This window comes from Rhincodon typus, chromosome 17 (assembly GCF_021869965.1).
Source record: "Rhincodon typus isolate 14 chromosome 17, sRhiTyp1.1, whole genome shotgun sequence".
Lineage (NCBI taxonomy): Eukaryota > Metazoa > Chordata > Chondrichthyes > Orectolobiformes > Rhincodontidae > Rhincodon > Rhincodon typus.
The window spans coordinates 26,309,322-26,331,754 of NC_063348.1; the positions used below are offsets into that span (position 1 = coordinate 26,309,322).

The window sequence follows — 22,433 nt, forward strand, 5'->3', positions numbered from 1 at the left end:
GAGTCAGAGAGCATCCCAGAGGACCGGAAAATGGCTCATGTAACACCCCTGTTTAAGAAGGGAGGGAAGCAGATGACGGGAAACTATTGGCTGGTTAGCCTGGTCGTTGGTAATATTTTAAGAGTCAATTATTAAGGATGAGATTGCAAAGTACTTGGAAGTACATGGTAAAATAGGACTGAATGAAGGGGAAGTCATGCCTGACAAACTTGTTACAATTCTTTGAGGACGTAACAATCACGTTAGAGAAAGGAGGGCCAGGGACATGATCTATTTGGATTTTCAAAGGCCTTTGACCTTAAGCAATTCGTGAACGAGGACTCCTAAATCCCTTTGTGCTTCAGATTTCTGAAGCCTTTCTCTGTTAAGAAAGTAATCTGTGCTTCTATTCTTCCTACCAAAGTGCATAACCTTTCACTTTCCCGCATTGTATTCCATCTGCCACTATTTGGCCCACTCTCCTAGCCTGTCGAAGCGCTTCTGCAGCTTACCTGCTTCCTCAACACTACCTGTCCCTCACCCTGTGTGTCATGCAAGTTCAGTTGGCAGTTAGGAAGGCAAGTGCAAAGTTAGTATTAACTTTGAGAGGACTACGATACAAGAGTAGAATGTACTGTTGAGGCTGTATAAGGCTCTGGTCGGACTGCACTTGGAATACTGTGAGCAGTTTAGGGCCCTCTATCTGAGGAAGGATGTGCTGGCTTTGGAGAGGGTCCAGAGGAGGATTACAAGAATGATGCTGCGCAAAAAGGGTTTATCATATGAGGAGCAGTTGAGGACTCTGGGTTAGTACTTGATGGAGTTTAGAAGGATGAGGGTGGATCTCATCAAACCTTACTTACAGAAAACTGAAAGACCTGGTTAGAGTCGAAGTGAAGGAGATGTTTCCACTTGTAGGAGAGACCAGGACCCGAGGGGACAGCCTTAAAATGGAGGATGACCCTTTCAAACTGAGATGAGGAAGAATTTTTTCAACCAGTGTGTGATGGAAATATGAAACTCTTTGCTACAGAAGGCTGTGGAGTCCAAGTCATCAGGTGCATTTAAGACAGAAATAGGTTCTTGATTAATAAGGTGATCAAGGGTTATGGGGAGAAGACAGGAGAATGGAGTTGAAAAACGTGTCAGCCACGATCGAATGGCTGGGCAGACTTGAAGGGCTGAATAGCCTTATTCTGCTGCAATATCTTATGGTCTTATTGTTGTCAGCAGGCCTCAGTCAGGACAAGGGGGATGGCCTTCACTCAGGGAGTCACGGCACATTAAGTCAGGACAACTTCCGATAATAGTCCAGGACCTTCGAAGTGGTCAGTCAGCCACTCGGAGTGGTCAGAGTTAGGATTCTGTCAATTTAAGGGGTGAGGAGCTGACTGTTGGGTAGCACACCACCTGTCTTGAGCCTTTCTCCCCAACTGATGGCTGCTTTTCTACTGGAATGAGAAAGAGACGGGTATTAAAGGAGATGAATGTGGGTGGCACAGCTATTTGGTGCAGATTGGAAGGTTTGCAGAATGCATGAGTAGACAGTGTGATGTGTCGGAGAGAAGGTGATGGTATTTACACTGGTAGAGTAGTGAAGCTCATTGACGTCTTCCTGCATTGCTGGGCAATCTTTCAGATGGCTGAGACGGTTTTAATAGAGTGGCAACTGGTGGTGCTGTCGCCTCCATTGCTGATCCCGAGGGAAGGGGAAGTCCCGCCTCTGCACTATCCCACCCAGCAGGACCTCCAGTTCTCTACTCAAAGCAGAGTGTTGATTTCCCCCTTTCTGTCATGTCTGGGGGAAATGTCAGGATCCATGAAAGTCAGCTGTGAACTGACGGTGCTTGACTGGTTGCACACAACCTTTATAATGGCTCGGGCACTAAGGATGCTGGTGAATCCTGGAAGTTACTTCGGGAATTTGTGTATTGTATAAGCTTGGAATCGGACATGACAGACGCCATAGTTGTGGGATAGATAGTTAATGAGGTGGGTTTGGAAAGATATGATGAGAAACCCCACTAAGCCTTGTGGTGGGAGTCCCTCCAGAAAAACTGATGTAAGTAAAACTTTCACACAATAACCTGAGGTTGAGCCCTTTGTGTTTACTTTCAATGGCCTAGAGCTATTATTGCTGGACTGTTAACCCAGGTTATGTTTTTGGGCCCCAGGTTCAAATCCCACAGTAGATGGCAGATTTTGAATTCAGTAAAAATCTGGAATTAGAAGTCTAATGATGACAACGAAACAGTGGTCAATTGTTGGAAAAACCCATCTGGTTCACTAATTCCTTTAGGAAAGGAAACTGTCATCCCTACCTGGTCTGGCCTGCAGCAATGTGGTTGACTCTTAACTGGCTTCTGGACAATTAGGGATGGGCAATAAATGCTGACCTATCCACTGATGCCCTCATCCTGTGAATGAATTTTAAAAAGTCTAAACTAACGTAAACAGTTTTATATTTAGGTCAACCTTGAGCTTATTATGTGAGTAGCATCTCACCATTTGTATGTCCAGGCCTTCATTTAGTTCTGTCTTCTCCACAGCTTCACGTCATGCTCAGGGCTTCTCCACCCTTTGCCCATGCAAATCATCACTTTCAATCCACAAGTCTCACCACATCAACATGCCTGCTGTCAGACTAAATCTCATATCCTTATGCAAGGCCACACGCATCTCATACATAGGATGCATTTTATGGCTTTCAGTTCATTTCTTAGCACTCATTTACTTAGCACTTACTTGCCTAACTGACTGCCTACCTCAGAGGCTTGCATTATTTCACAGCACAAAGAGAAAGGCAGGCAGTTTGTCATGGTTTGGAGCACTGAACAGTCAAGAGGGTGACCGTGTGCTGCATCCAAGCTACACCTAGAGCATATACCAGAAGCTTATGCAGCAACCACACTGCTTGTGCTTCAAGCAAATGGCTGTTTCTGGAAGTCAAAGAAAACCAGTCTTTTAGTGGGGTCATGGGCTCTACAGTCGGTCAGGAGTGCAACCTCAGTCATTCGAGGGACTTATCCAGTTTCAGTCCATAGGGTTGGCCACAATCAGTCAGACTCTTAACGGAGTTCAGGGATTTGTTCCCTTGCAGTCTGGGGATCAGGCCTAGTCCAACCAGTTTGGCGGTTGCAGATAAACAAGGCAGGATGCACTGCAGATATCAGTCCGGGGATGGGCTGTTCTCATTCAGGGCTGTCTTCACATGTCAGTCTAAGGATAGACCCTGGTCAGTCCTGGGTTTTGGTTATTGATGATCTTCTGCCTCCCTCCCTTCTTGAACAAGGGTGTTATATGAACCATTTTCCAATCTTCTAGGGTCCTCCCTGACTCTAGTGGTTCCTGAAAGATCACCACCAATGCCTCTACAATCTCCTCAGTTATCTCCTTCAGAACTCTGGAGTGTAGACCACCTGGCCTGGGTGATTTATTCACCTTCAGATTTTTCAGCTTCATGATGGTTTATTAGGGGACAATCATGGGGTCTTGTGGCAAGTTTGAAACTCTAGCAATGTGGTTCATTAGTTTGGGTCATGGAAGGGAATGTTTATAGTCAAAGAGGCCAATTCAAGATAGGAAGTTGGGATCTGATCGCGCGCAAGAGAGGATGGGGAGATCCAAGGGTGAGATTTCAGAAGTCGCAATCACTTTGGCCTCTAAACCAGGAGAGTATATGGCCAAGAAGAGAATGACAACTCTCAAATCTGTGCCCTCTGGGGCTATCTTGGGGCCATTAAGAATCGAACAAAGGAGCTCAATGGAAACGCTAAGGTCTGAAAGGTCATTGGCGCCACAGGAACTGCAACACAAAATGGAGCATGAAGGATGCAGGACATTATCCTGCATCTCAGTTGGAGTCTACAAGTTACTCAAAGATGCAAAGTCAAATCCTTGCTATCTTTGATCCAAAGTCAACTGTGCATTAACGATACCAAATGGCTACCACCACATGCAGAGTGGGTGAAGTAATTTTTAATTTTTCTCTTGGAGCAATGTACAATTATTTGAATTTGAGGTCCTGCAAGGGGCATTGACATTAATTATGCATCCACTGATTAAGCAATGCCACCCACCTGGCATCAAACAACAGTTCAGTCATTGTCCAAGATGAAGATGATAAATTATGGCCTTAAGCAATCATGATTATTACATTGTTCGCATGAATTGCCTCCTTGTGTCAGCTAAGCAAATGTAATCAAGCGCTGACTTAAAAGAGAAACCTGAAATTTCTTCCATAGCTCACAGTAGAAAGCAACACTTTGGAGCTGTTGCATTCACACACTGAACTGTAAGTATGAAAGAACATGGTCTGTGATATGCAAGCATGCCTTTTGTTTTTGGGAGAGTGGAGCTATCACAGCGGCTTACTGCCAGAATTCCACGTCCCCCAATCAACACTTCGGTTCTGCAACATGTATTTGGATAAGGGTGCATACCTTATTGAGGCATGACATTGCCATTAAGGATTCAGAAGGAGATCATACAGTCAAGACACAACATGACACTTCACTGTGATTTATGTGAGCACTCAGGAATATCATTAGTGCTACGTTGTTCTCTTTCTGATTATCTGCTCAGAAGTCTGTCATGGACATCAGCATGGCTGGAGTCCTTGTGATATTGCTTCAAATGCAAAGAGAGCATTAAAGCAGAGGGCAGTTTCACTGTTGTCAGCAAAAACCACAACCTCCAGCAGCTGCCACAGCCTCCAGAGGGAGAAGTTGCAGGTGAAGATCCTCCAGGAGGACAGAAGAGAATCTTGAGGCTCACATCTACAGATATCAATGTCATTTTCTATAGCTCTTGGAATAACAGTGCAGGCTCAGATTAAAGATTTCCTAGACCATCGTCACCGAACTCTGTCATCTGCTGGAGCAGGACTTGTGCTAGAAGGATTGGGTGGCCATCCCATCCAGTGTGGCATCTCCCAATTCTTGATCCACAAATGCATCAGAAAGTGACTGATGCCATTTCCTCCAGATCATCCCTGTGATGAGGAGAGTCGAGCGGCACCAGCAGTGGGATTCCCCACCATCACCTGGGTACCCAGGTGCAAGATGCTTTGGAGTTCACCCACATTTCTTTGAGAGCACTCCATCAACTGTACAGTTTATCAACAGAGAATATGCTACGTTATTGTGGCATGCTGTGTCCTTCAAAACTACCAGAGAGGGAGATACCCTCGATAAGGAGAAAATGGGGGATCAACATAATGCTCACATGATAAAGTTAAGGCTAAGGGTCAGGATGTTGACCAGGAGGGACATGCTAGAGTAGTGCATTGTTGATTATGAGAAACTAGAGAAAATCTAATTAAAACACAGGATGACTGAGCTGGGTGGGGCTTCTTTTAATTGAATACTTTGTTAGGCAAGTAGCCCCTGCCTGGTGCAAATTACATCATAACTTGGTTATTTTTGCAGTCTTTGAACTTTACTATTGCTGAATAAATGGTTTGTTATACATCTGATTATACACTTTATATCTTCAGGTGATCCACTTTCAAGTGTCTGCACATTACAGGTACAACTGACCATTAGAGTAAAAGCAGCCAATAGTGAAATGGCGCTAACATTACCGAGCACTGTGGTTAGGTTATTGTTAAGGCTTCAGTTGACATATGATATCAGAGTGTTATAGAGTGAAGTCTTTCATGATAGGCAGTAGGTTGAGCAGAATCCTAAGGCACCTCCTTTTAACTTTGCCATCATTGGTTAACCCTCAGTGTTTCAGACTGTGCACAGACAGCTAAATTGCCTTGAAATCTTTAAGCATTTGATAGGACAGTTTTTAAGCATAAGCAGTGCTTTTTGCAGCTTTTCTTTTTGGCACACCACAGTGCTGCGATGCAGATTTATCGTGTGAACTGCTCATTCTCCATGTCCCAGCCTTGAACGGCAGTGCATTTATTAGAAAAGCCCTCCAGAAATGCAATTATCACTGATTCCGTGAGGTGATATATGTGGAAGATACGTTATTTTTGGCCTCAGCGTTGTCCTCGTTAAATTGCAACACCACGATTGGAAGCATCAGTGACATTGTTCATGGATCTGTGATGTCAGTTGCTATCTGCAGTCAAGGAGTCAGTTTGTTGTCAGAGATGAGAAATGCCTGGCCATTACAACTTCTTTCATCCTTGAGATATCTGTAGAGACTTATCGTTTCTTACATAGGTGCAACAGCAAAAAAAAGGCCCTGAAGCAGACAATTTGAGAGTGCACGTGTATGTATATTTACAGAAGTGCAAGATGATTACGAATGTACAAAATAGGACCGGAGATCAATCATTCGACCTCTCGACCGACCATTCAAAAAGATGATGGCTGGTCTGGTTGTGTTCAAATTCCAGTTCTCATCTAACCCTGGTAATCTTTGATTTCCTTGCCTAATAAGAATCTATCCACCACTGCTTTGCCTCTACCACCTTCTAAGGCAGAGTTCCAAAATCGTATACCATGTCTCTGAGAAAAATATTCTCCTCATCTCTGTCCTAAAAGGACAAATCAAGTTTTAAAACAGTGCACCTTAGATTTTACTGACCAAAAAAAGAAATTTCATTTTCACGTCCACCTTCTCAGGACCAGGATCTTTATCCTCTTCAATCAGGTTCTCCCCCCACACCCCATTCTTCTAAACTCCAGTGGAAACAAAACCAACTTTATACAATAATCAACTCATTCCAGTTAAAGTAAACCTACTCTAATGCACTTACATCCTTCCTTGAATAAAGAGACTAAAACCTCTCTCAGTATTCAAGATGTCATCTCACCAGTGACCTGAAGCATGACATCTGTATTTTTATCTTTACTTTTGTTGTGACAAAGGATTGCTGGACTCAAAAGATTAACTCTGCTTTCAGTGTCCAGATGTTTCCAGACCGGCTGCATTTATGTTCAGTTTGTCAAGTAATAAAAAATAGCATCCTATTATCCTTCTTGATTATATGCTGTAAATGCATACAAACGTTTTGTGACTCATCTGGTGGAACACCTCAATCCCTGAGAAATCCACAATCATTCTCCATATAGATAATATTCTGATTTTCATATTTCCTGCGAAAGTGTACAGCTTCTCGTTTTTCCACATTATACTCCATCTGCCATATTTTTGCCCACTGCTACAATGAGACAAAAGGATGGATTGAGTATTATAGACTAGGATATTAGCGCAGTTAGTGGTGCTGTAGGAGAGGTGGTGAGGTCTCTCCAGTGAATGAGTAGGAAGCACAGATCAGGAAGAATAATGTAGATGAGAACCATTGACTGGACATGTATACAACATGAGAGAAGTTGTCCTTAAGCCATGCTCAGAGGCGCATCCAGTGTTAGTGTGATTGGTGGCCCAATGAATGTGAAGAAGAATATGGAAGATCATTAAACTCTCTCCTTTACTGTTGTGCACTACATATTATCTGAGATACAGCACTGAACTGGACCATTGTCAAGGACCAGGCTAGCTACTTCTGGCGGCATCGCCTTCTTTTTCAATTAGCAGGATCCAGCACTGCCTTCCTCTCCTCCATCTCTTCACTAGCATTTCCAGATCCCTGTTGACCGAAGCAACTATTTCTGGGCCATTTCCTCAGGATAACAGTAAATGACCTGTTCCTGTCTTACAACGTCCTAAATGGTATGCAGCTGGGCTTTAAATATGGCACCAACAGCATATCACTGGTAGATCCTAACTGCAGTGAGCACTTCTGCATCTCTTGCCAACTGATTGCATGAGATGGATGTAGAGCCTTGATTCATAATTAATGAGGTGAAGAGCAGAATATTGCATGACAAAATGCCCCGTAAGCTGTGGCAGACTGGACACCATGAATCTTACTCAAAAATCACTTTTCTTGAAAACAGGAAAATTCACCCACGGTTACTTATACCTTTATACAACTTAGCTCTGCTTTCCATTAATGCTGATTTGATTTGATTTGGATTCTGAATAACTCAACTCATATACTTAGCAGATTTAAGAAGATTGGCCATTTAGTCTGAGAACATTTTCATGTAAGAATTGAGATTTCTTGGACCTTCTACTTATTTCAAGCAAATTAGTCCCTTCAAATCTCCTCAACCATTCCCACAGTTGTGGTCTCCTACAGACTTTAATAGCATCCTAAATGTCGCCACCTCAGGTCAGATCTCCTGGTTTTAATATTCTTTCATATTCTTGAAACAAAACATTCCATTTCCTCAACTTGGCTGTTGCAGAAGTTCAACCCATTGTTAGGAGTCCTTCAGTTAATCACGCATTTGAACTCTCATACCTAGGACACAATATTTTAAATGAACCCAGCTTGAAAGAAATATTCATGCACAACAGCCAACTTTTCCTACAACTAAAAAGCAAACACTAAAGCTGATAGAACATAGAACGACAGCCAGGAATCTATTCCCTTATAATTATTTTCTTGTTGACCCTTTTTTTATTTTTCTCCCAGGCAATGTCTTCACGTGATCATTTACTGAAAGCAAGCTGCTTTGCCAGAACTCCTCTCCTAAAGCTAGTTCTTAATGGGACTATCACCCAATATAAAGTACTTTTTTTTTCAAGAGTACACTAGCCATCACAATATACCCTGGCAAAGCCAGGGTCTGCTCAAAACGTCGCTACAAGAAGAAAGAGGCACACACAGAAAGACATCAAGAGAGAGCCAGAGAGATAAATCAAGGGACAGAGAACAAACTATGGAGAAATAAACTGACAGAGAGACACGGAGAAAGGGACAGAGACAGCATAGAGAGAACTTAATTTAGCTTGTAACTTTACACTGGGTTTCTCTTTGCTACGATGTCACTACATCAGGTGAGCCAATGTCTTTTTGATTTGTTGTAGCATCAGACAGTTGAGGCATGAGTCTGCTCAAATTAATTCTGGGCAACTGGTGATTGTGGACATCAGATTTATGAACTGGAGAGGTTATGATGTGTAACTAATTCATTTGTCTTGTGATTGTCGTCATAATAACCTTATCAAAGGTTGTGAACTCACATTTTCTGAACTTCGTATATGGGACAGCTGATGTGTACAAAACGTAGTGGACTTGTGCCAGTTAACTAAGGTATTTGGATTCTGCATTGTGATCAACAGTTGATCCTTATAGTTTTGTTTTAAATGTAATTTCCTGATAAGCATCTCAAAACATTTCTTAATTTAATGTCAGCATTTGTAAAGTGGAACAGGAGCTATTTACATCCCTTCTGTTATCAGTTTAGTTGGTAATTACATCAAATGTTCTATGTATTATTGTTGTGTTCATTGAAGGTTATTTTCTCACTTTAAACTGCAGAAAGTCTTCACAATTAAAACTCCTTTTTATGGATCTAGTTAATATTTAACAACTTTGCACTAACTAGAGAAGAAGGATGTGTTATATGTATATCATACTTTTGGATTTCATATAGGCTGTCAGTGGGTGTGTTGTGGTGTTGAAGCCAAGTAAGATTGGCATGTGGTGGCATCGGGCTAGTGGGGACCTGCTGATTCTCTGACCTTCCAGATGCAGGCACTTGCACATCTAAATCTTCAATGGAGACAAGGGAATGAAAGGTGGAGTTTAAGTTATGATTGAGCACATTTACAGTTGTAGAAATGTTATTTTGATTGGATAGCCAAAGGCTAGATTTTGGGAATTGATAGTGCAGATGTAAGAGATTTAACATATTTCCAGAGTTGCTTAATTAGACATTAGTTAATTCAACACAGAACAATATCTGAACATGAGATTACTTTGGTCCATATAGTTAGTTATGCACTGGTTAACATGCTGAAGACAAATGCATGCAGATATAATTGTAAAAGCTCAAATATCCAACAAATGTAAGGGGAGTACTCAATAATCAAAGGAGATTGTTCTCAGAGAGTACCACCCCAGACAGTCAAGTGTATCATCTGATCTCGCTCTAGGGCCTTGGACACCATCAGTCAGCCACTTGGGACATTTGCAGCCAGGGGTTTTGTATCTTTACAGTCCACAGAGTAGGCCACAGCCAGTCCTGCAGGTCCAGTGCAGTCAGTCCAAAGACTGGTGATAAGTCAGGGAGCTGGACAGAGATCAGTTAGGAACAAAAACAAAGTTGCTGGAAAAGCTCAGCAGCTCTGACAGTTCTGAGGAAGCGTCACCAGACCTGAAATGTTAACTCTGTTTTTTCCTTCACAGATGCTGCCAGACCTGCTGAGCTTTTCCAGCAACTTTGTTTTTGTTCCTGATTTATAGCATCCGCAGTTCTTTCAGTTTTTATTTAGAGATCAGTTGGGGTCTAGTCAGTTATCAGTCAGGGCTGTTGTTCCATGTTGGTACAGAGTTTGGGTCATCGTTAGTCCTGGGATTCTGTTTACTGAAAGTCAAGGGGGATTATCAGGGCCATTGCTGCAGCTGAGAAGTCCAGTTCTGGGCTAACAGCTGGACTTTAAAATGCTGCTGGTGGCAGGAAACCCAGAAGATCTGTCATCCATCACTTTGTCACTGTGAATGCAGGATAATGCGAAAATAGCACTGTATGGCATGGTGCATACTTAATAAGGTGACCACTGTAAAATTGCACAAGCAAACTTGGTGGAGCTCATTGAGAAAAAAACTTGCATGAAATTTCCTGAAAATGACACTTTTCTAAATTTTCTAAAGATACAACACTTGCACCAAACCCTGTTCATCCACCACCACTGAGTGTCCTACAGCCTTCCAGGATATATGCATTCCTTGAAGCCTTGTTGACATTCTCAGTTCCAGTTGCTGCACCATTACTGGATATGCCTTCAGCTGCCTAAGCCCCAAGTTCTGGAATTTCCTCCCAAGCCTTGTCCACCTCTCTACTCTTCTCTTCTTTTAAACACTCTTTAAAATCTCCCTCCTCGAACAACAACTGTTCCCTGTAAATCAATGATGTGAATAAACCAGTTACATGCATCTTGCAAAGTTAACGAAGTTATATATCTCATGTTTAACAAGAATCACATCAATGAAACAGGAAGCCTAGGAGGATGATACGAGGATAGCTGACCAAAAGCTTGGCCTCAAGCAGGTTTTAATTACTGGCTTAAAAGAGGACAGAGGCAGAGAGGTTTAACAGAAGTTCCAGAACTTAGGGCTGACAATTGTCAGCATAGCTACAAAGGGTGAACAGGCAAAATAAGGGGTATACAGGAAGTAGGATGGTAATTGGGGAGATAAGCAGAAGCGAGGTAAGGATGGAGATTTCAAAGTTAAAGCATTCTCAAATCAAGTCAATGACATTAACAGCACTGGGATGGTAGATAAATGAGAAATGGAACAAGTTAAGCAGAGTTATGTGCAAGCTTTTTCTGTCCTAATAAACAACTGTGTCAAATTTTGTTCAACAATAATAATCCTGTGTAGCACTCCATGAATGCAAGGTCTCGTAATTCCAATTGCCAGCAATGCTATAGGGATTCGGGAAAAAGATGACTAAATCTTTACTTTTATTGCCAACTTGAAATTCATGTAAGGGCAGCATATCAGGATCAGCTTCGTTTGGTCAAGTGACTGTCCAGCACACACATCAAAACAATGAAATCTTGGTGAGATTTCTTCAGCAGTGGTTGGAAGGAAAGAATATTGGTAAAGGTGATTAATAGCAAAATTATGGAAACTTACATTTTTGCATGATTAAGTAATTTATTAAATAATAGGAACAATTTGCATCACGTCTTAAGACCACTTGTTTGCCTTTAAAAGTACTCAAATGAATCATGGATTTTGGATGTTAGTAAAACCTACCAGAAAGTATCGTTTAAAAGCAAAATTATAAAAATGCTGGAAATTTGAAAGAAAAACAAGTCAGTTTCAACTGAAAACATTAACTCTGTTTCTGTCTATGCAGAACTTGCCAAATCTTAAGTTTTTCCAGCAATTTATCGTTAGTCCATGGTTTGAAAATGGACCTCCCTTAATTATAATAGCTTATGTAACTATATAACTTGTTTTTAAACATTCGCATTTCAGGAAAAATTTAATGTTTTTGGATAATTGGATTAACACACATTAGCTAATTCAATAGATGAAAATGTCCCTCTATTGTTTTAATGTATCATAATGTCTAAAATGATGCAATCTTCTCATATATGTCAGTATGTAATGCACTACCTGACCTGACGTTTCAAATATCTTTTTTTAAGGTGGTTTCCTTGGTGCAGTTGCTATGTGACCCATTCTACAGAACACTCGAAGGTTTTAAAATACTGATTGAAAAGGAATGGTTGTCCTTTGGTCACAAGTTCAGCCAACGTAGTAATCTAACTCCCAACAGCCAGGGAAGTGGCTTTGCACCAGTTTTCCTGCAATTTCTGGACTGTGTGCACCAGGTAAAGAAAACTTTCTTTCCACCAAATTTTACAGATCAGTTTCTGAAGGTGTAAAAGAGCATTAAAGTTCATCTATGGATCTGTATACATTAAAACCAGATCAAAACTAAACTCAGTAATATGTAGGTGATTGCCATTGAAAAACTTTGAATTAAAGCCATGTTACTATACCGGTATGGTAATGCAACGTAGAGTTCAAATGACATTGCCAACTAGTATTCATCTTCTGAAAATGACCTGAATTTTTTGCCAATTATGTACAGGTAAAGTTTCCTGGGTTTTTTATGCCATCTTGGTGAGTTGTTGTTCCTGGTGAACATTGCACAGAAAACCTGGTTTCCCAGGACAATTGGCGATTTGAATTGAAATGCTGCTATACCACAAAGTGAACACCACTGAGCTTATGTGCTATCTTCTATGTTAATGTAAGTTAGTGTTTCAAGAAGAGAATCTTGTTAATTCTGGACAAAAGATAACCATGTGAAAAGTTAGCCCATCTATTTTGTCAGATTCTGTCATGCCTGTTTTGAATGTTGATCATTCTATTAATAGTTAAGATTTTAGTTTCTGCATTTATTTGTTCATGATATGTTTCTTATGTTATATTTTTCCCATAGATTCATCACCAGTATCCTATCGAGTTTGAGTTCAACCAATATTATCTTAAATTTTTGGCCTATCATTATGTATCGAATCGCTACAAAACCTTCCTGCTGGACTCTGATTATGAAAGATTAGAACATGGTATGTTATAACCAAGTTTATGCCAGCTTTATGAAGTTTTTTTCCAAGAATTCTGAATTCTGTTTTAATCAAGTGTATGCAACAGATTATTGCTTCCTATATTGTAACTTCCATTTTTTTGCATGAACAGATGCAGTCATACATTCTTCACTTAATGTGAACTTACAATTACTAAAATTTTTATCACACATTTAGGATGGTTCTGACTACTAGCGCTGCGACGAGGTAACTAACCAAGTCTCCTCCCACATCCTTGATTTTGCAGTATGTACTAACATTCAGTGTTCTGCCACCCCCACAACTGTTGTCCCTTATTCTATTTCCTGACTTAATGATATTTAACTGTTTCTTCAGTGAGTTCAACTACAAGATATTTTTGCTGATCCCTATTAATTTTCAGATAATGTATCTGTGGTTGGATTTGATGAACACCTCAAGTAACTCCCTAAGGAATTATGATGTGGAAAAATAGAATTCAATTCAAACATGTAAAGCAACTTCTTTTTAAATAGACCACCACTTGCATACATTTAATGAGCAGATTAAGTATATTAGTAAATGTCATTCTTGGCTTCATTCAGTTTGCAGCACTTTTATCGTCAGAGACAGAAGGCTCTGGGTCCAAACTCAATTGAAGACTTGAGTGCACAATCTAGCATTAAGTCTGCAGTAGTGAGAGAATTTTTTTGGAAAATCTGTCTTTTGGATGAGATATTAAGTCATCTGTCTGCTCAAGCAAATGAAAAGAATCCCATGGCATTATTTGAAGAATTCCAGCAGGTTCTCCTGATGTGTTGGCCAACATTCCTACATAACAAAAATGCTAAAATCAGATTCTCTAGTCATTCATACATGTCGAATTTTATTCCACTCAAATTGGCTGTTGTATTTGCTTGCGTAATGAGTTTGTCTGTGTTTCAACAGTAGTCCATTGGTGATAAAGTGCTTTGGGATCTCCTAAGAATGTGACGGATGGAAATCCTGTGTTCTCTGTCTGGATAGTTATCATATTTCATAGCTGATTGTAACCCCCTTCTAAATAAAGGTCACATGCAGTACATTTCAGCTGTAAGATCAATTCTGATGAATTTTGACCTGGAGTTTGTTATAATAATGACAGCAAAATCAGTCACCACTCACTGTTGTTACTGCTGTGAAACTGACAACAGCTTCTGGAATCCATATATGTATTTTTAAACACAAAAATCCAAAGTTTCCTGCCAGTGATTCCATGCTTTACTAAAGGGTGTACCATTGAAGTTCTTCTTCACTGCTACCATGCTTCAATTAAATGGAAATCACTGAACTTAGAAAAACTTGCCCTTTTATGTTTTGCTACAAAAATTCCTGGAACAAGTTGTACCCTTTTGAATAATATTGAGCTTTCTCAAGGAATACTAAGTTAATAATTAATGTTAAAAAGCATCACTGTTTCTAAAAAGCCTATAGTTGTGGAATGCAATTTCTCTATTATTAGTTCACTTGATTAATGTTTTTAAATTTGATTTTTCAGCTTCTGCCTTTCACACATTGCATTCTCCATTGATTTATTTCACACTCTATGAAATTCTAAATGAAATGGTGCAATTTACTTCCTGATTGACCATTTATTTCTGCGATAATAATTCAAGTTATCCAACCTGTTCACATCACCTGGAAATTTCCTTGATTTGGCATTGGATTCAAATTGACATCAGGAAAGGGATAATCTATGCATTGCAGATCACTGGATCTTCTCAACAGCTTTCTACGATGCGAACTCTTGTAGATTTTTAGTCATAAATAAATTTCACAGAAATCACAATCATCTGTAACAGGCAGTAAATGTTTTCAATATCTAAGGCTGGGCAGCTCTATGAGTTATAGTTGGAATATTACATCGTTAGTCATAATATTTATGATGCATTGATTTTTTTAAACTGAAAGCAAATTTATATCAATGTCCTTAGAATTAAGAAGATCAGCTGAAGCTGCTCTGTGACTGTTGAAATGGAATTATGATAACTGTTGTCCTATCTTAATTCACTAACTAAGATAATAAAAACAGTGGAAGTGACATTACTGGATAAATACTTCATGGATGAAAATTTGCAGGGAAATGAGGACTCTGGGACTCTTGAGTTGCTCTTCAAAAGAGCCGGTGCAAGTTCAGTGGGGCCAGGTGACAGCCTCTTGTGCTGTACTGTTCTCTGATTTTCTGTTTTGTTAAACTGTACTGATCAAACCTAGTATCTTCTTAAATGAAAACAGCTGTTGATGTCCCATAATATTCCATTGTAAGGAAAACACCCTAGTAGTTTCCTGTGATGCTGCATCTTGATTAAGCATACATTGTTGGCAACTTTGTTGGAATGCAATTTCTCTATTATTAGTTCATGTGATTAATGGTTTTAAATTTGATTTTTCAGCTTCTGCTTTTCTCCCATGTGCGTTCCCCATTGATTTATTTTATACACTATGAAATTCTAAATGAAACAGTGCAATTTACTTTGTGATTTACGATGTGTGAGAATAATTAATGTGATTAGCTGCCTACCCTGCTTGTTCACGTTGCTTTTATGAATGCCTGGAACTCTCCTTGATTTGGCACCAGATTCAAATTGGCATCTAGGATTCCTATACACAATAATTCATGTAATTTTGTCCTATGCTTTATCATAACCTGAACTAAAATTGCTCTGGGCCCCTTTATAAATAAAACTGTTCCCCAAAAATAGGTGAGAGTTTAAACCACTGATCTGCATTACTGTGACTTTAAGCATTGGATTAAGAGTATTCTGAACTCTGTTGAAGATTTGTATTCATAAATTGTCTTCTGGATTGTTTTTACTTTTTTCTTCAAAATGTTATTTGCATTAAAAGTGGATACTGATCCTTTTTACTAGGAATTTTATTTGAGGACAAGGTGGACAAACAGGCAAAAAAAGGACTCTGTATTTGGGAATGCATTGACAGAATTCACAAAAAAGGACCTGTTTTCTTCAGTTATCTGTATAGTCCAGAAGAAGGGGAGGTATGGTATATAACTATTCTCTTTTGCATTATTAATTTTTTTTTTAAACTCACTTTTTAAAACATCACTTCCATCAGTGTAAAATCTGACTGCATTTGTTTTTGTCTTTTTAGTTTTATTTCTTCTTAAATAATACAGTAAATTATTATTTGTAGAAACATATACTAAGGCCCTGCATAAATATTTCTGCTCTGAAGAAGTGGGATTATTACACAGGAGAAACACTTTCCACTGGTCCTTCATATGATTGGGACATGGGGACTGTAAAAGGAGGTGCTACTGAGGAACAAGAGCAGACTGATGGTTCAGTTCCACAAACTTTCAGAAAAGTAGTGTGGCCGTGTTATGACAATGTCAGTAAAGTACAGCCAGATGCCATTACCAAGCTGCTTGAGGTAACCAAAATTCTAATTACTTTTTTTTTTCTAGTGGCACTAAATGAGGAAAAAAACAAACAACTAATGGGTTTAAGGGTAGCAGACTTTTATTTGATGAATGCATTTGCTTGATGACCTGTTTTGTTAGACTCTTCATAACATGGTGACATAATCATCAGTATAAAAAACTGATTAAGATAATACTTGTGACTAAGGATTTCACTGTAAAATGTGTTTTAAAGATTCCATAAAGGTGTCACTCTATGGAGATAAATTGCTCCAATGGAGGTATCTACAGTGACTGAAGGATTTAATAGAGTCAATGCAAAGAAATTGTTTCCTTTGATGAGGGAATCTAGAACAAGGGGGCAAAAACTTGAAATTAGAACTGAACCATTTAGAGTGAATTCAGAAAGCTCTTTTCCACCAGAGAGGAAATGGGAACATCAAATACACTCTCACACAAGGCTACTGGATATGGAGTCGATAGAAATAGTCAAGACTAAGACTGATTGATCATCCCCAGAGAAGGGTGTCAAGATTTTGGATTGAAGGCAGGTTAATGAAATTGAGCACAGATCGATTATGATCTAATTCAATGGCAGAATATTCTCAATGAGCATACTGGTATTTTAAATTTCTAAGGTTTGACTATATATCTGCCATATTATTAGATTTTCAGGAGTTACGTAGCATTTGGGAGGGCAGAAAATTTGCTTTTTTATTCTAACAATATAAATCTGTGTGTGAATTAGATTATTGTGTCAAATTTCACTTTCAAAAACAATCATGACAAAAATCTAGTGTACAGCTGGAGGAAAACATTTCAGACAGCATCAGAGGAGCAGGAAAGTTGACAATTTGGGTTAACACCCTTCATCAAGACTGGGGAGGGGGAAGGGAGCTCGGAAATAAACGGGGGTTGGGAGGTTGGGGTGGTGGAATGGTGATAGGTGGATGCAGGTAGGGGTAGCGGAGATTGGTCTGTGGGAAGGGTGGGGCGGATAGGTGAGAAAGAAGATGGACAGGTTGTGTCAGGCCAAGGAGGCAGAGATGAGATGGAGGGTTGGACATGGGGCAAGGACAAAAATAAGGGCAGAATCTCCCTCAACTTCTCCGTCACCATCTTAGCACCGACAGCTATTTCAAACACACTGACTCTCACTGCCACCTTGACTACACCTCCTCTCACCCACCCTCCTGCAAGAATGCAATCCCATACTCCCAATTCCTCCACCTCCGCCACATCTGTTCCCAAGATGGAGCATTCCATGTCGTCCTACTTCAAGGACCACAAACCCCTCCCCTCCCCCTGGTGATTCATATTGCTCTCAAACGCATCTCATGTATTTCCTGCACTTCTGCCCTCAAACCCTCTTCTCCCAACAAAAATAAGGACAGAGTCCCCCTGGTCCTCCCAGATCTCCCCACGAACCTCTGCATCCAGCGCATCATCCTCTGCAATCCGCCACCTGCAATCGGATCCCACCACCAAAGAGACATTTCCCTCCCCATCCCTATCTGCCTTTCATAGGGACCGCTCATTCTGCGACTCCCCACCGACGCCAGCAGAGCTGGCACCTTTCCCTGCAACCACTGGAGGTGCTACACCTGCCCCTACACCATCCCTGTCACCTCTATCCAAGGCACCAAACAATCTTTCCAAATCCAACGGGGATTCACCTGTATGTCCTCCAACTTGGTCTACTGTAACCGTTGCTCCTAATGTGGTCTGCTCTACATTGGTGAGACCCATCACAGATTCAGTGACCGATGCACAGAGCATCTGCGCTCTGTATACTATAATCAGCAACACCTTCTGGTTGCCAACCATTTTAACTCCCCCTCCTACTCTCATGGTGACATGTCCATCCTGGGCCTCCTCCAGCGTCACAATGACGCCATGCACAAGCTGGAGGAACAACACCTCATATCTGCCTCAGGAGCCTACAGCCCAATGGCCTAAATGTGGAAATCACCAGTTTCAAAATCTCCCCAGTCCTGGCCTCATCCCATGTCCAACCCTCCTCCTCATCCCTGCCTCCTTGACCTGACACAACCTGTCCATCATCTTTCTCACCTATCTGCCCCACCCTTCCCACTGACCAGTCTCCACTATCCCTGACCTGCATCCAGCCATCACTATCCCACCTACCTTCCCCCAGCCCCACCTCCCCCCCTATTTATTTCCAAGCTCCCCCCTCCCCAGTCTTGATGAAGGGTGTAATCTAAAATATCAATTTTCCTTCTCCTGTGATGCTGCCTGGCCTGTTGTGTTCCTCCAGCTGCACACTGTATTGACTCTGACTCCAGCATCTGCAGTTCTTGCTATCTCCGTGACAAAATCTAAGTCTTTGGTGTCATTTGGATTACTGCAAATGAGTTTTCTATATTTGGATGATTGACTTGATATCAACTCTGGCTCCTGAAATTATACTTTCTGTACTCAGGAATTCTATTGGAACATTTTAATTACAGGAGATTGAGAGGCTAGAGAATGAATTGAACCAAAGTCCTGAATGGTGGAAACCAGTTTGGGATCGAGTAAAAGTCAATCTCAAAGAAGACGTAAAAACAGAGCAAAATGTAAGTATGTCACAGTTAGAAGAATGGTACTATCCCAATGTGTTGCTTTAATAGAAGGCAAAAGTCTTCAAGTAGAAATGGTAATTGTGGTATAGGATATCCGTGTTTTACCACAAAACTAGAGGAATTAAGAGCATGGGTGAGGGTGACGTGCTCGATGAGGATGTAATGAGAGACCATGTATGGATTTAAAAACGTGAAATATTTTTTAAATTTATAATGGCAGATGTGGTTGCCACTAGCTGGCCAATATTTATTGCCCATCCCTAATTACCCTTGAATCACCCACCACCTTGAACCACTGCAATCCATTTGATGTAGGTACAGACACAATATTGTTAACAAGCAGTGGCAGGATTTTGATCCATTGACAATGAAGGAACAACGATACATTTCCAAGTCAGAATAATGAGTGGCATAGAGGGTAAGCAAGATGTTGTTCCCGTGTATCTACAGCCCTTGTCCTTCTAAATGATAGTGGTCATGCATTTAGGAAGTGCAGTCTTGGTGAATTTCTGAGTGTATCTTGTAGGTAGTAAACACTGTGTCATGATCATGTGTTAGTGGTAGATGGAGTGAATGTTTGTGAATATGGTGCCAATCACACAGGCTGCTTTGTTCTGGGTGGTGTCCAACTTCTTGAGTATTGTTGGAGCTGCAGTCATTCAGGTTAGTGAAGACTATTCCATCACACTCCTGACTTGCGCCTTACAGATGGTGGATGGAATTTCAGGAGTTAGGAGGTGAGTTGCTTGCTGCAGGATTCAAGCCTGTGTCCTGCTCTCGCAGCCACCATATTTATCGGTATTTTCCAATCAACCTGTTCAGAAAAGATTGTACAGACCTCTGGAATGGTGTTGCAGTACTTGAAACCTAGACTCCTGGCTCAGAGGTAAAGACACTGCCACGTGAGCCCGGAGCATTTATATGATTAGTCAAGTTTACCTTCTGGTCAACGATAATACCTAAGAAATTGATGGTGAGGAATTCAGCTATATTAATGCCATCAAATGGCAAAAGTTAGATTCTGTCTTGCTGGAGATGGTTATTGTCTGAAAAATGTGTGGTACCAATCCTACTTTGCATTTGAAAGCCAAGTCTGCATATTGTCCAAATCTTGCTGTATTTGCACAAGGACTGCTTCAGTAATGGAACATTATGCAATCATCAGCAAACATACCCACTTCTAACCTTAGGATGAAAGGGAGGTTGTTGAAGATGGTTGGACCCAGAATATTACTCTGAGGATTTACTGTTGTGAAGCCCTGGGGCTGAGATATTGACTTCCAACAACCTTAACCATCTTCCCTTGTATCAACCAATGGATAGTATTCCATCTGATTCCCATTGATTCCAGTTTTCTCAGGCTCCTCATGCCATACTCAGTTAAGTGCTTGTCTTGATGTCAAGTGCAGTCACTCCTGCCTCACCTGTGGAGGTCAGCTCTTGTGCCCATATCGAAACCAAGATTGTAATGTGTTCAAGAGCTGAGTGGTCCTAGTAGAACCCAAACTAGGTGTCAGTAAGCAGATATTGCTGAGAAGGACCTATTTGATGGCACTGTTGATGATCCTTTCCATCACTTTCTACATTGCTGGGTAAATACCAGTGTTGCAGCTGAACTAGAACAACTTAGCTAGGGATGCAAATGTTCAGGAGCACAAGTCTTTCGCACTGTTGCCGAAATGTGGTCAGGTTCCAGAGACACTGTAGTATCCATTGCCTTTAGCCATTTCTCAATATAATGGGGAATAAATTGAGTTGGCTGAAGACTGGCATCGGAAATGCTGAGGACCTATGGAGGAGGAGGCCAAAATGGATCATCTACTTGTCACTTCTAATTGAAGATTGTTGCAAATTCTTCAGCAAAATCTTGTGCACTAATGAGCTGGGCACTTCCATTATTGAGGGTGAAGAAGCCATTCACTTACCGAAGCACTTACTCACAATCCACACACTCAACCGTGCACTCAATGTCAACCTTACTCTTTTTGTTGTTGCTGTACGTCTTGATATTACTTAATAGTTCTCTCGGATTTTATTTTCTTTCTCGTTTTTTTTGGGTCACGTTTTCTGGTTTTTAAAGCCTCACCAATCCTCCAACTTAGTATTGCCTGGCAGGCTTAAGTTTTGAAAGATTGCAAAGAAAAATAAATTATTTCAAGTTCTGTATCATACCTGGAGTGGCTTCTTTAAAAGTGGTCATTGAACATTCACAATGGACATTGGAGACTTTTTTAAAAAAGGTTTCCTGGAAGTAACATGACTGGTGATAACTCCTTGCTTTGTAGTATGCCTAGCTGGGGTTATTTTTTGAACAGTGATAGGCTTGTAGAGTTTCTTATTTTATCTGCTTCAGTTGGAGGGAACTTTGCAATGATGAGTTCATCCCTCCCATTTTTGTAAAGAAAATTCACTGCATCAATTCAGGGTGACACCTATTTATTCTCTTGAGAGAGTAATAGAAAGAAGATCTCAAGGTTGTATTTCCTGAGCCAATTTGTCTGCAAAACTTCAGAGAGAATCATGTGTGATTAATGACTAGACATGCCAGAACATCCACTGCTTTTTGCTATCAAGAATAACCCATCGGCCAAAATAGAAAGCCAATCTCCGCAGAGAAGCCTTTTTTCTCTTTCCCTGAAGTGTGTATGTATGCTCGTGATATGAAAAGATATATTTTGTTGAAGCTTTTTGTCTCACACTCGTCAGGCCATTCTGCAAGAATATCTATTTTAAACAGCATTCCTACTGCATGAGAGGAGAATGCAACAATTAATAATGATTGACAATTAATTGGCTTTGTTTAAACTTTGAAGCACGCGAGTTGACGATGATTACTCAGGACATTGCCCTCGGAAATGAACTAGTGAAGGCCTTCACCTGTTTTTGTTAAGTCATGGAGTCACACAGCACGGAAACAGACCCTTCAGTCCAAGCTGAAGTACAAATCTACATGTTGTTTCATTTACAAGTTGCAGGTCGTTGTGTATTGATATATGCAGTTTCCAGTCCATGCAGTGTGCCACACTGCAAGCCTGACAATCCTAAATTAGTTATCAGCATAATCCTTCGAACATTCAGGATTATTTACCAAATGTTGCCTAATTGCAAGCATCTAATGTTGACACTGTTTTTCAACATGAGCTGGATTAGGATTGGCCAATATCTTGCTTGTTGCGAACAGGTTTATGATGTTTGGTATGATCCACCAGTATTTGGGAAGTACAGCAAACTTGATACTGAAATAGGACATATCAAAGCCATTCTGTATGATAATGAGAGATAGTAGTAACTGCAGATGCTGGAGAATCCGAGACAACAAGCTGTAGAGCTGGATGAACACAGCAGGCCAAGCAGCATCATAGGAGCAGGAAGGCTGACGTTTCGGGGAAGGGTCTAGGCCC

At 40.6% G+C, this 22,433-nt stretch overlaps 1 protein-coding gene across 1 annotated transcript in view; it reads left to right on the forward strand.

Annotated features, from left to right (window-relative positions):
* The window catches only part of sbf2 (SET binding factor 2), a 207,845-nt gene that overhangs the window by 176,380 nt on the left and 9,032 nt on the right, over window positions 1-22,433 (forward strand). The window contains exons 24-28 of the mRNA XM_048607330.1: window positions 12,121-12,306; window positions 12,924-13,050; window positions 15,936-16,063; window positions 16,219-16,458; window positions 18,919-19,026. Of these exons, the coding sequence (XP_048463287.1) occupies window positions 12,121-12,306; window positions 12,924-13,050; window positions 15,936-16,063; window positions 16,219-16,458; window positions 18,919-19,026 (789 nt within the window). The remainder of the gene's footprint in view (window positions 1-12,120; window positions 12,307-12,923; window positions 13,051-15,935; window positions 16,064-16,218; window positions 16,459-18,918; window positions 19,027-22,433) is intronic.